Raw genomic sequence first — 23,044 nt, forward strand, 5'->3', positions numbered from 1 at the left:
CTAACTCCTGGTCCCTCTCTTTCCTACACACAAAGCTCCCTCAGCAGTAGCCCAGAAATGCACAATTAGTGCAACAGATCACTGGACAGGTTCTGAGCAACAGACAGCCTCACTCAAGAAAGTGAAGCAGAAGATAAAACCTCTGGGAGGGAATCTTGGGTCTCATCAGCCACCTTGGATCTCCCGTGAGCCCACAGTCCTCAGAACAGTCCTCTCTGCCTGACTTTACACTGGCTGCCTGTCGCATCCCATCAATCTGTGGAGTGATTAAATTGCACAACCTTTCTCCTCTGTTTGGCTAAATCGATGTCTTAGGAGCAATAATTCACTTTGCTAATTGAGAGTAGTCACCAGGGCTGAGGCGGTGCAGCCTGTTGAAGTGCTGGTGTGAGATTCTTGGATCTGGGTTCTCTCTGCCTTTGTTTGGCAAGTGGGCAGCAGTGACATGAGTTAGAAATATCTAAGGAAGTTCAGAGGAATACCTTGCATGAGCGCATCTTCTCTCCTGCTGTGTTTGGGCTGCTCAAGAGCATCTTTCGGACCCTACCACCGTCTCATCTTCCTCGTTCATTGCAATGCCCTATAAACATCTGTCCTGGGTTCCTGCAGCCGGGCTCATTATCTTTTTCATTCATCTTAGATGCAATAAGAGCACAGTAGCTACTGCGCTGTCACTTTCCTACCTGTTTTCCCCACCCTGAGATGACCTTGACACCAAGACTGGGGCCGGAGTCTGGTTCTCGTCATGTGGCCCGTGTTTCAGCCACTGTAAGTTGTCATCGCTGTCAGAGTCTCCACCCTCTTTCCCAGTTACATAAGAGGCCACATAATGTCTGCTCCCTCCCAAGCTTTTATTAAACAGAGACAGCCTGGGAAGCCAAGTGGGCAAGAGGTCCATCCCGGAACCACGTCCCCTGGGAGGGTAAGTAGCTGTCTCAGCTCCCTGCCCATGTTGGCAGCTTTAAATACCCGAGGACGACATGTTATGTTTTCAGCCTGAAGGGGCAAAAGAGAAGCAGCCCTTTCAAAATAAGAATTCCCCTGCTGTTTGTTTCATTTTGGAACACAATAAGAACAGACCGAGGACACGACTCTGAGCTGTCAACGCTTCCTCCACTGCTTCCACAGCACCTTTCGTTTGCCAGAAGAGAAAAAAGAGTTGTTTCAGTTAAACAGGCGTCTCATGAATAGTTAAAATAATTGTTTAGCTTGGATATAAGGCCTTAGGTAAATAGATAATTGCTTGAGACTATGGGCCAGTAAAAGCAATGCAGCAGGACACCACTCAACCTGTTCCTCCGACCAGTGGCCTCTGCTCCTCCAGGGACCATTGTCACTGAATCATTTCTCTCTTCCCAAGAACATATTGAAGCAATTTAATATCAGAAGGGGCTCCTGAAAGCAGGGAGAAGGAGCAAGACCTTTCTATATAAGAAATTATACTGAGAACATTCATTTGACCCCATTCAAGCTTTGCTTCAATAAAACCCTCAAGATACCTCTTTGGTTTGTATTTAACTTTTCATGTTGGAAAATTCCTGAAATGCATTGTTAGCCAACTTACAGTCGTCCTGACTCTTAGTATTTTTAACAGGATTTTATCTTTATTTTAAAGCAATGATCTATTATACCTAATTGCCATTGTTAGGTTTATGAGTATCTGCTTCCCAGGTTGTAATTGTAGTTACAGCCAGAGTAACCATTTAACAGAATCTTTCAAGTATGTGTTCTGTAGCTTGTTGTTGCTGTTGATTTGTTTGTTTGGGTATCTTTGCTATCAACGTGTTTCATTGTTATTTGTCTTTTTTTCTCAGAAGTGGCATTGCATCATAAAAAAAATTATCTTAATTAAGAAAGAAAAAAAGAATATGAAAGTGGCTCAGCCATGTCTGACTCTTTGCGACTTCATGGACTATACAGTCCATGGAATTCTCCAGGCCAAAGAGCTTGAGTAAATTAGTTGCCAGGTCGTCTGAGTTCTGCTGAATAATATTTTTAATAATTGCCTTCCATTTCTTACTTAAAAATAATAGATGTGTTGTTAATCCAGAGCAGGATTTGGTTGTCTTATTCATACAGTCCATTTCCACTGAAGTGCTATTTGAATAAACATCTATCTGATTGAATCTCAAATTCATCAAGGGGCTGGATTCCCTGGTATTTAGTTTCCAGGAATCATGATGAATATATACTTGGTTTATGGGCAAAAACAATCAGAACATACATTATGCAATAAGAAGTTAATGCTTAACTCTTTATATAAGTTTTTTATTCTGATACTATAGAAGGATGGTTGATTAAGAACATGGGGTTTGGAGCCAGTTCTGAGTTTAAGCACAAACTCTCCACTCACTAGCTCTGAGCACAGACAAAATATCAAATTTGGCCTCAGTTTCCTCATTGGCGAATGGTATAATAATAATATTAATAGCTTCTTCGATGAGTTGTTGGGTAGGTAATATGAGACAATGCATGTAAAATGCTCAGCACAGCATAAGTATTCAATAGCGTTAACTCTGATCGTTATTCGTTATTTTCAATAACGTTAACATGTTATTTTTCAGGCATTTGATAATTTCCTCACAACAGTCCTGTGAGGTGTGGAAAAATGCTACATAATACAAATTTAAATATTAAAAAATTGAACCTCAAAGTGGTTATTGATTAGCCCAAGGTCACCCAAGATGGCAAAATGCTAATCCTCTCGGTAACAGGAGTTGCCTGATCCTAGCTTATCATCCCCTTTTTACACACTCTGACACCTGGTGCTGTCTCCTCACAGTTTCTCTAAATCTAAAGTCTTACAGAATAATGGGTCATCTCTGCCTTAGACTTTCAGATGGACAAATGGAATAAACTCTGGCAGAGGCTTTAAAACCCATACTGATATTAGAAATTTTCTGGGAAAATAATACCATCAGAACTACAAAACTAGGAAGAACTGTTTGGTAAAACTGAGAAGAAAATACTAGTGAAGAAGTGAATTCCGAATAATGAGCCTGAAACCCATAGGAAAAGCCCAAAAGGATGACATAGTAGGTAAACAAATCCACAAGCCCAGCCAGCTTTCCACCAAATGAAGACAGTCTCACTTCTGCATAGGTTTTCAAGTGTGTGTCTCTTACTGTCACTCATAAAATATAAATTCATTTAAATGCAGTGCTGAATTTGTTGTATCATTTTAACATGGGGGTCTATGACTTTTTTAACTTTAGAAACCAGGTGTGTACACTTCATAGGGCTAAAAATCAATGGTATCGAGGAGAGATCCTTGCCTATGAAGCTGAACAACCTAGATTTAAGGACTAACCCTGCTAATTGTAAGCTTAAAGCACCATAAATTCAGGCAGTCAAAGTCGATAGACAAATGGATAAAGAAGATACAGTATATATACACAGTGAAACATTACTCAGTCATAAAAAAAGAATGAAATTCTGCCACTGCAACAACGTGGATGGACCTAGAGAATATTATGCTCAGTGAAATTAGTCAAACAGAAAACCACAAAAACATTTGATATTACTTATGTGTGGAATCTAAAAATTAACAAATGAATATATATAGCAAAACAGAAAGACTCACAGATACAGAAAACAAATTAGTGGTTACCAGAGCAGAATAAGAAGAGGAGGGGGCAAGATATGGGTATGTGATTAAGAGAAACAAACTGCTATGTATAAAATAGAGAAGGAACAAGGATATATTGTATAGCACTGGGAATTATTGTCATCATCCTATAACAACATTTAAAAGAGTGTTATCTATTAAAAACACTGAATCACTATACTATACACCTGAAACTAGTATGATATTGTAAAAACAGCTATACTTCAGTAAAGAATAATGAAGTTTAAAAATAAATAAATTCAGTCTACTAAATGCCTTTAAGGGGCCTGAGACCTGAGCTGGGACCAGTAGGGTGAAATAGCAGTCCTTCACCCTCTTTTCTGAGCCTCTGTTTTCTCACCTATGAAGTAAGAGGAGTAATAGTGGTTCTCCTTACAAGGCTATTGTGAAGATCCAAAGAGAGAAACAAGAAAATAAATGCACTATAATGTCTGTCAAAGTGTTTTGTAAACTCTTTAGAGAGTTATAAACATAAAGATGTTGAAGACAACCCGAGGAGAGAAAAACTCTTCATGTTTTGCCGGTGGCTTTCCTATAACTATTGACCATCCACCCCAATGAACTTATCAAATGCTAGCATTCTCTTGTTTAATGCCAGATTATATTCATATTTTGAAATGTACTTTTCCATCCTTTCCCTCCTCCTCCCACTTTGCTGTATTCTGTAAATTTGACATTCTTTAATATCAATATGGCACTATAACATCAGATTATACAAACCATTAAGTAAAGCATCAATATAAAATTCAAAGCAAGAATTGCCCAAGGGCTCACAGCTTGCAATTCATAAGCCCATGTATACACAAGGCCCATCTGTGAGGAATATTTTAAACAGTCAGTCACATGAATTATAACTGATGGAGATCTCACCCAGGCCCTGGTAAACTCCAGGAGTTAAGGAGAGAAGACTGTTCCTCTTCTCCACTCATAGGCGGAGGCCCTGGTGCCACCTCATGTCTGGGAAAGAGTGGTTTGTGGAAGTGGACCCATTACTCCTGGAACTGAAATCTTCCCCAGTTCAAATCTTTCAGAAATATATTGGGTCTCATGTGTTTTTACCTCTCCTCTGATTTCATGTTATACGTAAACGAATTGGTAGATTTGGTCTTTATATCTATTCTAGTCAATAGAAGACATTCACTTAGAGTCAGCTAAATACCAGACAACACACAAAGCACTATGGAGAAATGCAGAACACAAAATATGATCCCAGCTTTGCAGGTGTGTAGAAGGAAGTAAAACCAGCATTTATTTGCAGGCAGCAAGTGTAATTTTAGATTCTCCAACCAATGCACCTTGAAGTGAGGCAACTGAGGCTCAGAGAAATAAAGTTTCCAATATCACACAAGTAGCAAGTGTCTGAGCTAAGTTTATCCAAGGTCTACCTTGTTCTAATGTTGCTGAAGCTGAAGCTCCAATACTTTGGCCACGTGATGTGAAGAGTTGACTCACTGGAAAAGACCCTGATGCTGGGAAAGACTGAAGGCAGGAGGAGAAGGGGACGACAGAGGATGAGATGGTTAGATAGCATCACTGACTCAATGGACATGAATTCGAGAAAGTCTGAGAGAGAGTGAAGGACAGAGGAGCCTGGTGGGCTACAGTCCTTAGAGTCACAAAGAGTCAGACACGACTTAGTGACTCAACAACAACAAGTGAATAAGTACTAGAAACTTTTAGCACCCTCGAAGGTGGCGCTAGGGGTAAAGGACCTGTCTGCCAATGCAGGAGACATAAGAGACATGGGTTCAATCCCTGGGTCAGGAAGATCCCCTGGCAGAGGGCAGGGCAACCCATTCCAGTATTCCTGCATGGAGAATCCCATGGACAAAGAAGCTTGGCGGGCTGCAGTCCAGGCAGTCGCAAAGAGTCGGATGCTACTGAAGCAATTTAACACTCGAAACTTTACACACTGAGTGTCTAAAGTACTAGGAGCTCGATGGGCCCTGGCAGATTCTAAGGCAGGTCAAATGATACAACCTGAGAAGCAAAGAAGGTGGATGCCAGTCAGAGGAAAAACAAACACCTGTGCTGGACCAAGAGAAACAGAACTGTGGGTAATTAAAACTTCCAATTTGAATAAAAGCTCTAATCCCAGCATGCTATTTGTCCTCCAGATTAAGATGCTTCATCTTTATGGCAATAGGAAGAATAAAAAAAACTACGGGAACTTTGTAAATTACCAAAATGTTCACAGACCCATCTTCCAGACAGATATAAAGGCATGCTGCTTCACTGGTTAGAATATTGCCAAGTCCATTATGCTCAGCATTCATTAAATATCCCTTTCCACATAGCGCTCTCTTAAACAAAGTGAATGGAATCGTTTTTCTCCTGATATTTGGTGTTGGTTCCAGTGACATAAGTGGGTAAGAGAATTTACAGAGGAAAAGTGAATACACTTGGCAACGTTTTCAAACGTTTGTTTGGATTTTGTTTTCTAGGAGATGTACGACTGAGGGGTCAGACGGGGGTTCCTGCTGAACGCCGCGGCTCCTACCCATTCATCGACTTCCGCCTCCTTAATAGTGAGTAATCAAGTGTACCTGGAAAGGAACAAACGTTTCCTTTAAAAAAATAAAATAAAATAAAATTCTCACTTCCCTCTGAACTTCAAAACCCTCGGAGGTCTGCCTTCCTTCCTCTGTGTCTCCCCTCCCAATTGCAAATTAACCCTTGGTCTTTAGATTTCCTTCGTAGTGAAGTCATTCAGCCCAGCCCTACCTCTCAGAGCTTGGGCGGCAGTGGGGTGTCCAATGAAGTCATGTCAGCTTGAAAAATGTAAATCTTCCAAACCGTGAAGCCCTATACAAGGAAACGATTCCCTCCACCATCCATGACTTTCTCTCCACCTTCAGCCAGGACTAGACCAGATGAGATTCTATTTTATTTTTAAAACTCCACAAGGAAACCTATTCTACCACTGCCCTTAGCAACCATACGTTATCTTATTTCCCTTCTTTATCTAATCTAAGTCTCTGAGGTCTGTTCTTGCACTCCTGGTAGAACTCTTCACCATGGCAAAGTCATTTCAGTCTCTACTTGCTGCTGCTTCCGCCATTATGACTACTTAAGAAGTTCATTTATTGCTACCTTCCCACTTTCTATTTTATTTCTCTTTTGGAGATTTGCTCAACCTCTGGTTCATAATTCTCTTAATCTCAGGTTCCTCTGGAAACCCAAACCAGTAACAGTCACCATTCCAGGTTTCATGTCTTTTATTACCATCATCCTTCACTTGGGACTTGGGGGTAGGGAATGAAGAAAAATGAGTATATTTCACAACTTACTCCAAGGTTTTCAGTATTTGGTTCTCATATCACTTCCCATCCATAAATTTCAAAGTGCTGGATTGTACCCACAAAGTATTACTTTTCTTTGGCATAAACAAGTTTAACTCAAGATGTAATTTGATTTATCTTGACCCCTGAAAATTACTAGAAGAAACTGGAACTTGCTATTTCTGATCCTTAGATCCTCCCAAGATCAATGAAGGATGGACATGAGTGTATTTCTCCTGGCTTATTCACCTCCCATATCAGTGTGCAATATCTGTCTTTGCAATTCTTTCAGAGACAGAGATTTGGAGTAACTCTTTTCATACTAGAGACAAACCCCCTCACCCATTCCCCCAAAACTGCATTTTAGAGGCTAGAATCTGAGTCACTAGACTAATGCAGTTTTGGTCACAGCCTGTGAGGAGCTTCGACAGTGTCTCTTATTGCTGTTGTTGTTGTTTAGTCACTGTTGTGTCTGACTCTTTGCAACCCCGTGGACTGTAGTATGCAGGCTCCTCTGCTCATGGGATTTCCCAGCCAAGAATACTGGAGTGGGTTGCCATTTCCTCCTCCAAGGGATCTTCCTGACCCAGGGATCAAACTCACATCTTCTGCTTTGGCAGGCAGATTCTTTACTGCTCAGCCACCAGGGAAGCCGACAGTGTCTCTTAACCCCTCCTTATAACCCTGAATGGGTTGTTCCAGCTACCCATGGAAGTTACCCCTTGAGACAGCCTCTAACCTCTATGGATTTCCAGGTCCCAGCCATATGGCTTCACCAAGGAGTATGGGGATGAGCAAGGGTCTAATTTACTGTCCCATGTAGACCAGGACCCTCAACAGAACCACATTCTGAGGGTTAGAGGCAGAAAATAACCAAAAAACCTCTTTTCAATAGTAAATGAGATGTTATGTCATGGGTTCTAATATACAGCATGAACAAATTAGGAAAATAGGAGACATTTCCCCCTATAATTCCAAGGTTCCAAATGATAAACTCTTTTTTTTAAATTTATTTATCCTAGTATTTTTTTTTCTTTTTTTTTTTTATTTCTTTTTATTTTATTTTATTTTATTTTAATTTATTTTTATTATTATTATTTTTTTTTTCCAGTGGGTTTTGTCATACATTGATATGAATCAGCCATGGATTTACATGTATTCCCAATCCCGATCCCCCCTCCCACCTCCCTCTCCACCCGATTCCTCTGGGTCTTCCCAGTGCACCAGGCCGGAGCACTTGTCTCATGCATCCCACCTGGGCTGGTGATCTGTTTCACCATAGATAGTATACATGCTGTTCTGTTGAAATATCCCACCCTCACATTTTCCCACAAAGTTCAAAAGTCTGTTCTGTATTTCTGTGTCTCTTTTTCTGTTTTGCATATAGGGTTATCGTTATCACCTTTCTAAATTCCATATATATGGGTTAGTATGCTGTAATGTTCTTTATCTTTCTGGCTTACTTCACTCTGTATAATGGGCTCCAGCTTCATCCATCTCATTAGGACTGGTTCAAATGAATTCTTTTTAATGGCTGAGTAATATTCCATGGTGTATATGTACCACAGCTTCCTTATCCATTCATCTGCTGATGGGCATCTAGGTTGCTTCTTTTTAATGGCTGAGTAATATTCCATGGTGTATATGTACCACAGCTTCCTTATCCATTCATCTGCTGATGGGCATCTAGGTTGCTTCTTTTTAATGGCTGAGTAATATTCCATGGTGTATATGTACCACAGCTTCCTTATCCATTCATCTGCTGATGGGCATCTAGGTTGCTTCCATGTATCCTAGTATTAATGAGCAACCTCAACTGCTAAGAATGGTTATCTTTGCAGGTGGAACTATGGAATATTTAACTGTCTACATCTTAGGCTTCTGTAACACTTGGGTTTTTCAATACATTGTTTTACTTTTTAAGCTGAAAAAAATTGGAGTGTAGAAAAAATTTCAACAGAAAGTCAATGTAGATAATATTTCATTGTTATATTATTCACAATATAATAGATCATCTGTAACCCAGTGCTTTCCTGTCATCCCTCTGCTGCAGATCCTCCAGAAACTTTCTGGCACCTAGACCCAACCCTAGCCTCCTTTCCCTGACCCAGGTTGCTCTCTGTCCTCCATTCCCATTTCACCTTGCCTGTTGCTCATGACCTCCCACCCATTGAGTGACAGTGTTGGCCATCCATCTTATAATTCCCTTTCTCCTCTGTCTGCACTCCACTCTGATAACCCTTTCACTCATGTCTCTTTATCAGTAATATATGCTAAGGCAATATTAATTCACCTTTGCTATACTTTGTTTTATAAGCTGTCTCAATTTTTTTCCTAGATAAAAAAAAAACCTCATCCCTACATAGACTACAAGATCCTAAATGATATTCTCTTGATAGTTGTTGACCTTTTAGCAACTGTCAACTTACTGAATAAAGGGTCTCCTCAAAAAGATATTAAATAATTATAAATGTCAATCATCCTCTTCATTTAACTGAGCAGCTCAGATAGAGCTGAAGCCCTCTGAGACTTTTTCTTATTTGTGATACTACCCATTCCATTGTCTAGAACCAATGACATGACTGTGGTCACTCTCCACAGTTTCCTTAGTCTACAACTGAAGCAGCTTGTCACTCAGTAGCTGCAGATGTGTGGATATCTGTGTCATACAGAGTCACATAAGATATATGTGTCCTATCTCCTACTGCCTTATAGTATACAATCTACTTAATTCTCTTTGATCTCATCCTTGTCCATGTTGTGGTTTGCCTGAGCTGTTAGTGTCTGCTTTCCACCTAAAGGGAAACATTTTAAATATAACCTTATAAAAAAATGTAAAATAAACCCCCAAGAATATTTTGGGACTTCCTCCAAAAACTTTTAGTCTTACCTGTCGATTCCAATTCTACACCATAAGTACCAAATTCAAGTGATTTTTTTAATGTAATTTACCATAATTTTGAGTCAATTTTTCCAAGAATAGGCACAGACCTATTTTCCTCAAGTGCCTTCAGTTCTGTAAACTCTCCCAAGAATCTCATCTAGAACTTAAAAAAAAAAAAAAAATACAGGAAAAACTGTATCACCATAACCTCTCTTCCCTGTGTCTGCATCCCTGCAGCCTTCCTCCTACAAGACTTCATGAGAACCACACGGCTGCCATTCCCTGTCCAGCATGTCCATGACAGCTTACCCTCTTCCACCCACCTCAGCTATGCCTTGAACGGCTGAAACATGCACAAGCAAAAGCATGACTAAGTAGTCAGATCCATGCACTTCTCCCATTAGCCACAACCCCAACCTGTCACAATAGGACAGGAGACATCAGAACTCCTATCTAAAATAACTGCCCTTCGATCAGAACACAGCTCCTAGGTATTAAAACAGAACTGGAACAGAGATGGGCAAACAATAGCCAATGCACCAAATCTGTGTCACTACCCTGCCTATTTTGTCAACAAGATTTTATTGGAATACAGCCATGCCCATCCACTTACATGTTGTCTACAGTTGCTTTCACCCTACAATGGGAGAGCAGTTTAACAAAGACCATGTGATCCACAAAGTCCCGAAGACTTAGTATATGACCCCTTACAGAAAAAAAAGTTACCAACCTTTAAGTTAGATTTTTTAATTGAGGTAAAGGAGTTTATGATATCTCTATCGATACATTCAATCCAGTCTATTTTCCTTTGTTAACAACATTTTCTTCTTTTCGATTCCCAGTGCCATGACTTTAAGAATTAACCAAATTTACATGCAGTAGGAGGATAAGCCAAAGTGAAACTCTCTTGCTGATCCAGATTTTAAACTCCACAATTATAATTTCTACATGCGCAAATGTTCTTCTGCAAGAGGTGCTCCTTTCCCCATATTCTTTGAGGGCAGAGTACTGTGGTAATCATGTACCTGTCATCTATGTACAAGGTGACAATATAAACCCTGCTTTGCCTGCGATAGCCCTAATTTGTACCTGTTGTCTAGGCATACTTATTAATAATGCTACCTTTCAAATATCATAATATCCAGACTTGGACAATAAATTACAATGCCAATGGATTATACAGTTTTTCCCACAAAAAGAGAACTCCAAGCCAACACCCCTCCTATGTTACCTGCAAACTGAGAATGAAGATCAGAAAATCCTCCTCATAAAAGAAATTCACCCAGATCAATAGACATGTGAGATAAAATTACTTGTTAATAGCCAATTTCATTTCCTGTTTATCTTTTATACCATCTAGAAAAGAGTCATCTGTATGAATTTCCAGAAGCTTCTCTGGATGAGTAGCAGGAAACTGGTTTCAGCACCATTGTGTGGGAATCGGGAATCATAGGCTTTTAAAACAGACTCCTCTTAACATCTAAGTATGGAGGGACAGAATGGAATGAGAAAAAGGGTGACAATGATTTTTATTCCACTTGTGGCTCTGAAACAGAGGACTGAAAGGAAGCAGGAGGGAAAGGAATGTAATTTCTCACATTATCCTCAGGCTGATTTCCGACATACTAATTTCATTTACTGACTTTGTTTGGGGGAAAACAAGAGAGGAGAGAATGTAGAGAAGAGCGTTCAGAGAGACAGGTGGCCACAGAGGTGAACGTAGCAGAAGCAATTACAGTTTTATGCAGAGCAGGTGGCTGCTGCGACCCCTGTTGCATCTCTGTCTCCTGACTTAATATAATCAGGAGCCTGAGTAGATAATAACTAGGGGGAGATGTTCCCGTGGCAACCATTTCAGAGCAACACGATGTGATTTCCATGTGGGCTCAGCGAAGGAAGTGACATAGAAAGCAAAGATGACTATGACTATAGAAAGCCGGTGACTATGGAGCTGGAGGGGAAGAAGGGGCATCAGCTGGAGGTTTTAGGACACTAGCTATCAGTCGCCGCAGAGAACGTGGTGCTCCAGACCAGCCCTGAGGTGGTACAGTAGTAGGTTAATTGGCTAATTGGCTTTTCTTATCAGTTAGTTTGTTAATCTTGATATTTAAAGTTCTATTCCTCCAGACCTGCCTCTCCACACAGAGCAATTTTAGCTGTAGAAGCATGAGGTAATTTTAGTAGAGCTACCAAAATATTTTCCTTTGATTATAATTTCCAAAATAGAATTTTTGCAAACATGTTTATATTAACCTTTATAAGTGACCTAGAGACCCACATGCTTTATCAGAATCTTCCATCTAAACATATTACACCCTGCAGAAATATAAAATACATTCACATAAGGACCATCAACCAAAAGCCACCCTGCATGTTACAAATCTGGTGCTAAATGATATCCCCATCTAAAAGACGTTGGGCGAGGGGGGGGGTCAATTTGATTATAAATTCCATTTTCTAAGAGAGAATTCCTAGCAGATGGTGACAGCCTTTTAGCAAACTTCTGAAAGAAAAGTTTTTTCCCATTTTTTTTTAACGTGAATCTGCCTGCAATGCAGATTCCTGGGTTCGATTCCTGGGTTGGGAAGATCGCCTGGAGGAGAGCAGGGCAACCCACTCCAGTGTTCTTGCCTGGAGAATCCCACGGACAGAGGAGCCTGGCGGGCTGCAGTCCATGGGGTCGCAGAGAGTGAGACCCAGCTGAGCGACTCAGCCACGGCACAGCAGAGTTGATTTACAATGTGTTAGTTTCAGGGGCACAGCCCAGCAACTCAGCTGCAGATGTATTTTTCCTTTGGCTTCTCTACCCTTAGAGGTTATTACAAAATATTGAGTATAGTTCCCTGTGCTATTCAGAAGGTTCTTGTGGGAGATCTCTATACATGCATACCTGCTCAGTCGTGTCCGACTCTTTGCGACCCTATGCCCTACACACTGCCAGGCTCCTCTGTCCATGGAATTTTCCAGGCAAGAATACTGGAGTCGGTTGCCATTTCCTCCTCCAGGGGATCTTCCAGACCCAAGGATGGAACCCACTTCTCTTATGTCTCCTGCATTGGTGTGCAAATTCTTTACCCATGAATCCCATGAACGGATGAGGCTGGTGGGCTGCAGTCCATCAGGTTGCAAAGAGTCAGACCCGACTAAAGGACTAAGCACAGATGCAATTGTGATTTTAACCAACAATACTGTGTGATATACGTCAAAATTGCCAAGAGAGTAGGTCTTACCTCTTATCGCCGCAAAAAAGAAATGATAACTAGGTGAAGGAATAGAAGTGTTAGCTATCACTATGGTAGTAATCATATTGTAATATATAAAGGTATCAAGTCAGCATGTTGTACACCTTAAACTTACACAGTGCTCTATGTTGTTATGTCTCAATTTTCTAAAAATAAAAGAAAAATTTAAAAAACAAAAAATAGGAACTTCCCTGGCAGTCCAGTGGTTAAAACTCCATGCTTCCACTGCAGGGGGCACAGGTTCGATCCCTGGTCAGGGAACAGTCATTCCAAATGCCACATGGCAGGCAAAAAAATTAAAAACAGAAAATAAAATAGAAACATTCCTTAAAAAAGTGTTACTGAGATTTGAAAGAAATCATGCTCAGAGCATGATTTCCCACCAGTCCCGAACCCCAGCCCCAAGCTCTCCAAACAGAGTAGGAAGGCTCTAGTTGGGACCAGTTCAGACTTTTCCAGTGCCAAGGTAACGCCCCACAATTTCAAAGTTCAATATTTGCCTTCCTCTGGAAGAAAGGCAAGGCACTGGTTGTGGTTGTGGTGCCTGCTGACTCACCTGGAACATACTCCATGAGGGGCACTCAGGGTTTCTGGCTGAAGGCTCCCAGCACTTCAGATGCGGAAGTGCCAGACCCAGAAGATGGTTAGCCACCAAAATGCCACTGCATCGCAGAAGGCAGAGTTGATGGTGTCCGCCTTGTTTCCCTCGTTCCCTGTCACTATTCATCATTGGCCATTGGTAGATTGCCTCCTCGGGTAAGCAGTGTGCCAGCTACCAAAGATACAAAGATACAGGAGACATAGACACTGGCTTCAAAGAATTTACGGAGACACGAAAATGAAAGTGAAAGTCGCTCAGTCGTGTCTGACTCTTTGCGACCCCATGGACTGCATGGACTTCTCCAGGCCAGAATACTGGAGTGGGTAGCCTTTCCCTTCTCCAGGGGATCTTCCCAACCCAAGGAGCTAACCCAGGCCTCCCATATTGCAGGCAGATTCTTTACCAGCTGAGCCATAGGGAAACCCAACAATACTGGAATGGGTAGCCTATCCTTTCTCTAGTGAATCTTCCTGACCCAGGCAGTCAGATTCTTTACCAACTGAGCTATCAAGGAAGTCCTTTTTCAGAGACATAAGCAAATACATTTTGATATGATGTAATACATCTAATAATAATACATGAGTATTGAATAAAAGTGAGCTTCCCCGGTGGCTTAGTGGTAAAGAATCTGCCTGCCAATACAGGAGACTCAAGAGACATGGATTCGATCCTTGGGTTGGGAAGGTCCCCTAGAGAAGGAAATGGCAACTCACTCCAGTATTCTTGCCTGGAAAATCCCATGGACAGAGGAGCCTGGAGGGCTACAGTACACGGGGTTGCAAAGAGTTGGACATGATCGCCGTGTAAACAAGATTCTGAGGAGAGAGGAATAAACTTTGGGGAAGTGAGAGAAAGGAAGAATCAACTCTGTTTGGGGAAATGAGAGACGGCTTTCTGGAGGATCTAAAACCTGAGCAACTCTGAAGCAACAATGATGTGAAGGAAAGCTGCACACGGAGGCCAGGGTTTAGGGCTTCAGGACCTCAGGAACCAGGAAAGAGTCGTCACCCAATCTACTCAACTGGATATACATGTTATTGGAGGATGAGGTATTCAAGGAGGATCCATGCACTATCCCTGACTGTCTGGGGAAAACTATATTCAAAAAGGAACAGTTTTTACCATCTAAAGCCAGAAATGAAAATAGCCCTTGCCTTCTATTAACCTGGCCAACATCCTTTAACAAATTTATTTTTTATCTGAGTGATAAAAAACAGAAAATTGAATCCATGAGCCCAGTATTTCCTCTGGGCTATTATCCATTATTTCAGCAAACACTCACTCTGCCAAACAGGCCATGAGGCCAGGGTGCCCTGAACCACACCGGTAACCACAGGGCTGAAACCACCTTTTACATGACAGCTAGCTCCTGTCTCAGATGACAATGGACCAAAGTCTGCCAGATTCACTGAAGACAGATATCTTAATAATTCCTTCCTAGTCCACAGGGACTGTGGGGTGGCAGGGTGGCACCTACAGTATCCATCCCTGGGCTGAAGATTCTGAGTGTTTAAAAGAAATGTTTAGATATTCCTTTTCCCTCAAAGACCCAACAACATTACTATTGGCTAGGACAAATACACATAAAACCAAAGACCATACAAGGCCATAAATGAATTAGTTCTCAAATAATTGACATGAACAGTAAATCAGAGACAAGAGAAGGCAAAGATTACTGATGTGCCCTGAGCAGGAGAAGAGGGCTTTATGATCTTGGGCTGAAATCTAAATGATAAGGTGGAGTGTTGGCTGGTTCAGAAATTGCCTAGAGGTGAAACTGGACTGACACATGGGAGACATTAAGTCATTGAGTAGGAAGAAGGGCCCAAAAGTAGTAAAGTGTGTTGACTAGAGAAAATGAAAAGGCTTGGAATGCCAAGATAAAGAATTTGAACTTGATTCGTTAAGGAAAGAGAATTGCTGGAGAATTGTAAGAAAAACATGGATAAAATATAGTGTTTCAGGAAATTAACTCACATCCATATCTTAGAAGGAACAGTCCCAATGAATCAAAAGAAATATAGTCAGGCGGCATACGATGATGGCAGTAGAAATGAAGGTATAAAGCCAGAGATGACATGAAGAAGAGGAGATAAAATGTGCTGATACTGAAGACCAGGCCTTCCAGGGGTTGGTCTGGTCATCTGAAACACCAGAGGTGAAGTCATTGGTGAGGAAAGTGGACAGTGATGGGGAAAAGATGGTGAGCTCAGTTGGGACACGTTGTTTGCAGAATAGTCCAAGTGGAAATATCCAGTGCAAAGCTGGAAATAAGGGCCTGCAGTGCAAGAGAGAGAGGCTTGTCTTGGATGCTCCATTTGGGAATCGCATCCATCCATATTGCCAGAACAGTTATCACAAAATCAACTACTTTGTTCAGATGCTCCTAGAGTGTCAATGTATAATATTCTTGATTTAGCAAAGCATAAAGCAGTGGATGATAAAGCCCACAAGGAAGGAAGTTTCACCAGCAATTTTTTTTCCTCTGTGAGAAACAGTTTAGACACCTCGGTTCAGATACCCGCCCCCCACTCCTTCCTCCCCTCACAGATTCTCTTTGGTACAAACGTGGCTCCTTGTGTCAGAACCCAGAGGGTTTGCTAACTCACCTGAAAACAGCACAGAGAAATGGTAATTTTCTACTGCAGCATTTCCTTGAGTAAAACCCTAACCCACCAGGAGTATTTCTGGCGTAAAGTGGCGTCTTTGGATTTCTGGAGACAGTAAAATATAGAGGGAAGTAGGAGCAAGTCAAGTTTCTTTTGACTGAAGTTTCCCTCTGAGTCACTGAGCTAGAATGACTTGTTTGTTAAATAACATTAAATTCAACCTCCTACCCAGAAGCAGGCACAGGCGATCTCTTGTGACTTCATTAGTAAACAAAATGAGGGGTTATGTCCTCTGATTACCAGTCTACCCTCAGAGTTTCAGAAGCTCTGAAAGACTCACCATGGTCCCCTTTGAACTACATGTATGGGAAAATAGTGTTTCCATCCTTAAAATCTTTTGTGTGTTTCCAAACTGAGATCTCAGGGTTAACACACAAGATCAAGATCTTGTTTTCTTTCTAACTAGCAAACTAAATTGCCTTGGGGCACCTGGGTGGTTTATTACTGATAAGTAACCTTAGGAGAGAGGGCAGTGAAACCCGTGCCTGAGAAAAGTGGCAGCAATTACAGAGGAAAGTCTCAAGGGAAGGTGGCCAGAGTCACTGCACCTAACAACGGCCACCACAACAACATTAACCGGGGAGCTGCTTAATCCCCTGCCCAGGAAACAGGCGGCTGGCACTGGAGCCATCTCATGCAAGGCTCCCCAAGGCTGCAGTCTCCCCAAGGTCGAGAAGCACAGGAGGGCTGCTGTGAACATAGAAATAAGAGGTCTTCACACCCTTGCAGGCTGCTTCTTTGTAGGGTCTACCATGGCTGCCCGCCAGAGCCCCATGCACACTGAACCATGGTCAACAGAAGAGACCGATGGAAAGACAATGAACTTTCAAGTCAGACCCGAGTTTAAATCTTACATCTTCTGTGAGCCTGGGAAAGGTTCCCAAACTATTTAATGGAAGGACATTGTAACACCTGCCTCACTGGGACGAGGTGAGAGGTACATGAAATCAATGTGTCCAGTAGCCCATCTGGCTCCTAGTAGGTCCACTGTAAATGTAGTCAGACTTTGGATCTATCTACTGCCTCTGCTGAGTGCACCCCTATACCTGGGCACCTCCTCTCCTGGGAGACATCTACATTTGTCCCTCGGGACCACAGAGGATTGGTTTCAGGAGCCCCACGCACGTGGATATCAAAATCAGCGAATGCTCAAATCCCTTACAATATCCACACTCCTTATCCATGAATGCAGAACCCATGGATGCGGAACCCAAGGATATGGAACCTATGGATAGGGAGAGGGGGTCTGTATTCACTGCCCAAGCCCTCATGCAGTATTATGACCTTTATGAAGACTATTTTGGCCCTCCTAAGAAGCTAATTATTCCTTCTGTGCTCCCACCACATCTTCAAGAAAGTATCCATCACACTGTAACTGCAAACACCTTGAACCTGAATTTCCAGATAGTATATTCTCAAAACAAGCTGAGGTGATCTGGTGCAGCAAACCTGGCCCTTCCATGGGTATCTGGAAACGACTGACTTAGGTCAGTTATGCCATACACCTATCAAATGATAATATCATCAACAATAATAATAGCTAAGATGTGTGGAACCCTTAGATTCTAGATACTGCTTTACATGCTTTGTGCACGTTGACTCATTGAATCCCCACAGATCCCTATGAAGTAGGCACTACTATTTAAAATGAGGAAAAAGTGAAAATGAAAGTGTTAGTCACTCAGTCGTGTCCCACTCTTTGCAACCCCATGGACTATAGCCCACCAGGCTCCTCTGTCCATGGAATTAATTCTTCAGGCAAGCATACTGAAGTGGGTAGCCATTCCCTTCTCCAGGGGATTTTCCCAACCCAAGTCTCCTGCATTGCAGGCAGATTCTTTACCATCTGAGCTACCAGGAAACTGAAGCTCAAAGAGGAAAAACAACTCTCCCAGGAAGTAACTTGTTAGCCAAAATTCAAACCTCAAAAATACAATGCCAGAGCACAAGTTCTTTACCATACTGGACTATAATTCATCTTTATATATATATATGAATGTTAATATTCAAAGGCAGTCGTGTATGCCATATTGTACCTTTAAGTGCCAATTACTATATTAAATATTTTTCTTACATTATAATCATTATTTTTATAGTACATTTAAACAATTCCCTCTTTGTTATGAAACTGCTTCAGTATCATTGAACAAATGTTTGTATAACTTAACTTACTTATAAATATACACCTAAATACTAGGCTTTGCGACTATTCAACTGTTTTTCAATATTCCTACTGTTGGGTCAGATGGTGCTGAGTGACAAATTGCTCAGTTCATCACCTGACCTTTTATGCTTCAATAAGAAAGAGAAGGGTGTGGTGGTGACAGCTGAGGACACTTGTCAACTGTCCCCAAGAAGGAAATGGAAGCACTATTGTAACAAATTTAAGTCAGATTTGAGGCTGCCACCGGTTGCTTTAATTTTTCTCAAGGGGGAGTTGGTTATTTCCTGTCATGCAAACTGCATCATTGAAAGACAGTTTCTGAAAATGTTTATAATACCTTAAGTAAAAAGAAGCAGGATGCAAATTGCATATCTTATAAGAATATCTCAGTTGTGTTTTTAAAAACACACCAGAATTTTAACAGGGATTATTTCTAGATGATTATTATTTTCCTTTTTCTGTTGTTATGTCACAAGCGTGTGTTCCTTTCATATTCAGGGCAAAAAAAAAATTACTAAAAAGAAAAAAAACTCAATGTTGACCAGAAATAGAGCATTTACCTTTTTTTTATAAATAAAGTACTATCAGGATGCAGAAAATGAAGTGGGTCCCATGGTCTAGAAAACATTATTTACTAGGCTTCCTTGGAAAACTGATTGGAAGTTGTGAGATTGGGTGACTATGGAAGCCACGTGTGGTACTTCTCAATGATGGCTTGTTCTTTAAAAATGAAGTTTATTCCGAAGAACAAGAAACCAAACTTCAAATGCACATTTAAACAGCACTTTGCGAATATAAGCTTTTGAATGAAGGCACTCAAGAGATCTTTCAGCCCCATTTCTCAGTTTTACAAGCGAAAAAACAACAGACAAAAAAGAGAGGCCCAGTGACTCGCTGCATGATAATGAAAGAGTTAAGATCCAGGATTCAGGCCTTTAGACATTGTTTTTCCATGCTGTCACACAGCCTTTCCTTATTTATACATTCCCTTAAAGATATAAAACAAATTTTACCATTTGTGATGAGAGAAAAAATCAAAGCTTCCCCCTGAAGGTGGTGGGACCCAGCTGCCTTGGTTTGGGTTCAGGCAGTAGCAACTGCCCAGACCTCTCTGTTCCCCAACTTCCTGGGCTGGAAAAGGATTGAAGAGTGCAGACCTCATAGGGTTATTGTGAAAGGTAATGAGTAAATGTGTACCCATCACAGTACAGACCTTCAATAAAAGTAGGCGTTTATTATTGCTGTTATTCAAATTCCTATTTCTCTGTGACCACATGTAGAAATGCTTGAGAAGAATCTGTAATACATAAACACATTTGACTTATATTGAAGAGTGGTTTATTAACCCTTTACAGTTTTTCATTCTTTTACATATTTGTTCTTTTTTTCTAATTGCAATTTCTTTAATTTCTAATAATTTTTTTTAAATTACTGGAGACCTTTTTTTTTTTTTTTTGGCTGTACTAGGCAGCATTCACTTTTTCATTCTTTCAGCAAATATTTAGTGAGCTCCCCCTGCAATGCCAGACCCATTTCTTTCCCAAGTGTTGTTGTAAATAAAGTGGTAGAGAGAAAGTGGTGGCTGGAAACATGGGGTTGGACATTTCTTTTGTTTTGTTTTTGCAAGACATTTAAGCATGATGAAATTATGGTAAGAATGATCTGGTTGAGAAAGAACAATGGAATATATGAGAGAGAAAGGTCCTAAAGTTGTTGGGGAGGGGGAGTTTTCTCCTCTATCCCTCTTGACTTCTTGTGACTGGACTAATAATAACATGGACATGAGACAGATGAACAGGAGAAAAAGAAACAAATTTTAATTCATGGGCTTGTTGGACTATTAGAAATGGAACCAACGAAGTGGCCAAAGAAGGCTACATTTATACTTTTTAAACAAAATATATCTGTGAGGAATTGACAGGGTGAAGAAACTTAGGTTTGAGGTGCCCAGTTAGGTGAAGAATCTAAACAGAGTTTGGGCTTGTAAAGTAAAGAAGAACCAAGGTTTATTCATGCAGGTTTCTCAAATTCCCAGTCTCCAATGATAAGTGTGCCTTTCTACCTCCAGATATGGGGAGCACCGCTTTCCCATGAGAGACTGATTTCCTGCTTTCATGGACACAGAGAGGAAAATCAGAGCATCTCTCTTACATTGGCCATTTCCTAAGTAACTTCAATTCAAAATAAGTAATATGCCATTGAGGCACATTTGGGGGTGACCTGCCCAGGGCCCCAACAGAACAAAATGTCCTAGAAAGGTAGGAGAGGGATTTAGAAAAGGAGACAGCTTATCTAACAAAACAGAGAGAGAATGAAGCAAAGAAAGGCTGCAGAGTAGGAAGTTTCATAGGTTTTATAGCAAAATAGGAAGGAATTTCCCACCAAGTGAATTTCAGTCTCTCCATGAAGTAGAAAGCAAGGTGGCGGGTGGCGGAGACAGGTCACTAGGAGACCCTCTGAGCTTGACGGTCGTGCATTTATGGCCCAGAGAGAAAATTCTGTGTGCCACCTGGCCACCTGCCCTCAGCAACTGTGATCCCAATGCTGTGATGCCCCCAAAAGGGAAATTAAGCCCAGTGACAACATGCTCGCCTGGCCCTACCTTGGACATTTAGTCTGTGTCATTGCTTCCCTTTTTCTCATGGTGTGGCTCGTTATGGATAAGCTTGCCCCCCTTCCTGCCCCACCCCTGGCTCTCCCCTGTCTCTACGCAGTACAAAACTGAAAACAAAGAAAGTGATAATCTCCTGTCAAAGATTCCTCTCCCTTTCTTGGGTTTATTTGTGCTCTGTGAGTAATACAATCTGGAAGGAAAATCCAGCCATGAAAACAAGTTTTACTTCTGATTTGTGCACCCAGCCCACAACCAACCACAGGAACTAATTCATCACATGAGGACAGTGGTGGCTGCAGCTAGTTTGCTTCTAGGCAGAGGCTGAAGATGTTCCCTCCTTGCTCTTATTCCCCGAATGGCTGTGGATCCTAAGGCAATGTGAAGATTTCTAGCACCTTCTCTCTCAAGAGTCACCAAGAAGTAATCAAGTAAAGCAAGTAAACAAACTTAACCATAGTGTAGCTTGCAAGCCCTAGTACCCCCTTTCCCTCTCTCGCCTACCATTTTTTGACAATCCTTGCCAAGTGAAAAAATAAAGTCCCCCATCTCCTGTCTTCTTTTCTCATTCTTTCATTTTGTGCCTTACTCAATTTGCTTTATTTTCTATTTTGGAGATAATTCTTGGTAAACACCAGGAAGCAAAAAGTCCACCCAAAAAACCTTATCCTTGGAAGACCTGGAGTAAGTCTCTTTTTACAAAAAAAAGAAAAGATAAACTAGATTAAGCATGTATTGAGCATATAATGAGTGCCAGGATATGAGCTACGAGAGATAAAAGATAAACAAAACATTTGTGGAAAGGCTGGCACACAATTCAGACAAACACTAGATAAATTAACACCAGATAAACTGACAGGTACCAAGGAGGCTCTCATTAGAGAGAGCATTGGATGTTCTGGTGAAGGACCTCATAGGGAAGTTGGCATTGGCACTTGGACAGTGGTTGGATTTTTATAAGTGGACATTTTTTTAAAGTGCATTCAAAATAAAGACCAGGAGTGGGGAAAGGCTAGGTTCATTTTAAAGGTGAATGTCTTCAAATCCTAGAGTGAATGTATAGTGTTGAAGTGGGGAATTGCACAGTTAAAGAACATGTAATTAGAATTAATGTAAAATTAGGCTGAACTTTTACTGAACCACGGAGATTGGTTAGAACTAGACCAAAGGCTATCTTGAATACTAGTTTGTCATTTACTCTGTAAAAAAAAATAGTAATAATAAAGTGGAGAATCACTGAAAGTCTGTGTGCAAAGAAAAACACGTTTTCTCCTTCCTTGTACCTTGGACAGTAAATGGTTTCTTCTTCTTAATATTAAAACTGAGTTGCAATGAAATGGCCAGTGATTCCTGGCTGTACAATGAAAATGCATTCTCTACCACTTTAGAACCTTTAGTCCAATCTTCTATACCTAACAGCAAGACTTCTTTAAAGATAGCCTTATAAAAACAGCATATACTGCTTTTGATGTCCAATTCTATTTTAAACTATTACATAGAAAGTGCAGGATCTCTATGGTGAAACAGATCACCAAGCCAGGTGGGATGCATGAGACAAGTGCTCGGGCCTGGTGCACTGGGAAGACCCAGAGGAATCGGGTGGAGAGGGAGGTGGGAGTGGGGATCGGGATGGGGAATACGTGTAACTCTATGGCTGATTCATATCAATGTATGACAAAACCCACTGAAATGTTGTGAAGTAATTAGCCTCCAACTAATAAAAAATTTTAAAAAATTAAAAAAAAAAAAAAAGAAAGTGCAGGATCTCAATCCAATATCAATATAAAAAGTATCATTGTAACTCTAAAATTAGCTGATGCTTATTGAAAGTGTTCTATGTGCTAAGCACTTTTTATGTACAGCTTTATTTATCCCTCTCGACAGGGTGGTAGGTTCTGTTAATTACTTTTATCTTCAGTTGGCATAAGAGGCGGTGGAGGCCCCGAGAAGAGGCGGAAGTCCAC

At 41.0% G+C, this 23,044-nt stretch overlaps 1 protein-coding gene and 1 long non-coding RNA gene across 7 annotated transcripts in view; one reads left to right on the plus strand and one right to left on the minus strand.

The window, feature by feature from the left end:
- Positions 1–16,351, minus strand: part of LOC133047000 (uncharacterized) — a 124,554-nt gene extending 108,203 nt beyond the window's left edge. For 3 of the 4 annotated variants that reach the window (XR_009690640.1, XR_009690641.1, XR_009690638.1), the window contains exon 1: positions 16,246–16,347. This is a non-coding gene — a long non-coding RNA (uncharacterized LOC133047000). Of the gene's footprint in view, positions 1–16,245 lie in introns of all 4 variants that reach the window. The other variant, XR_009690639.1, reaches the window with a different exon arrangement.
- PDE7B (phosphodiesterase 7B) overlaps positions 1–23,044 on the plus strand; it is a 344,452-nt gene that overhangs the window by 246,379 nt on the left and 75,029 nt on the right. For all 3 annotated transcript variants that reach the window (XM_061130037.1, XM_061130038.1, XM_061130039.1), the window contains one exon: positions 6,073–6,156. In XM_061130037.1, the coding sequence (XP_060986020.1) occupies positions 6,073–6,156 (84 nt within the window). The remainder of the gene's footprint in view (positions 1–6,072; positions 6,157–23,044) is intronic.

The sequence above is a fragment of the Dama dama genome, chromosome 26 (genome assembly GCF_033118175.1).
Source record: "Dama dama isolate Ldn47 chromosome 26, ASM3311817v1, whole genome shotgun sequence".
Taxonomy (NCBI): Eukaryota; Metazoa; Chordata; class Mammalia; order Artiodactyla; family Cervidae; genus Dama; species Dama dama.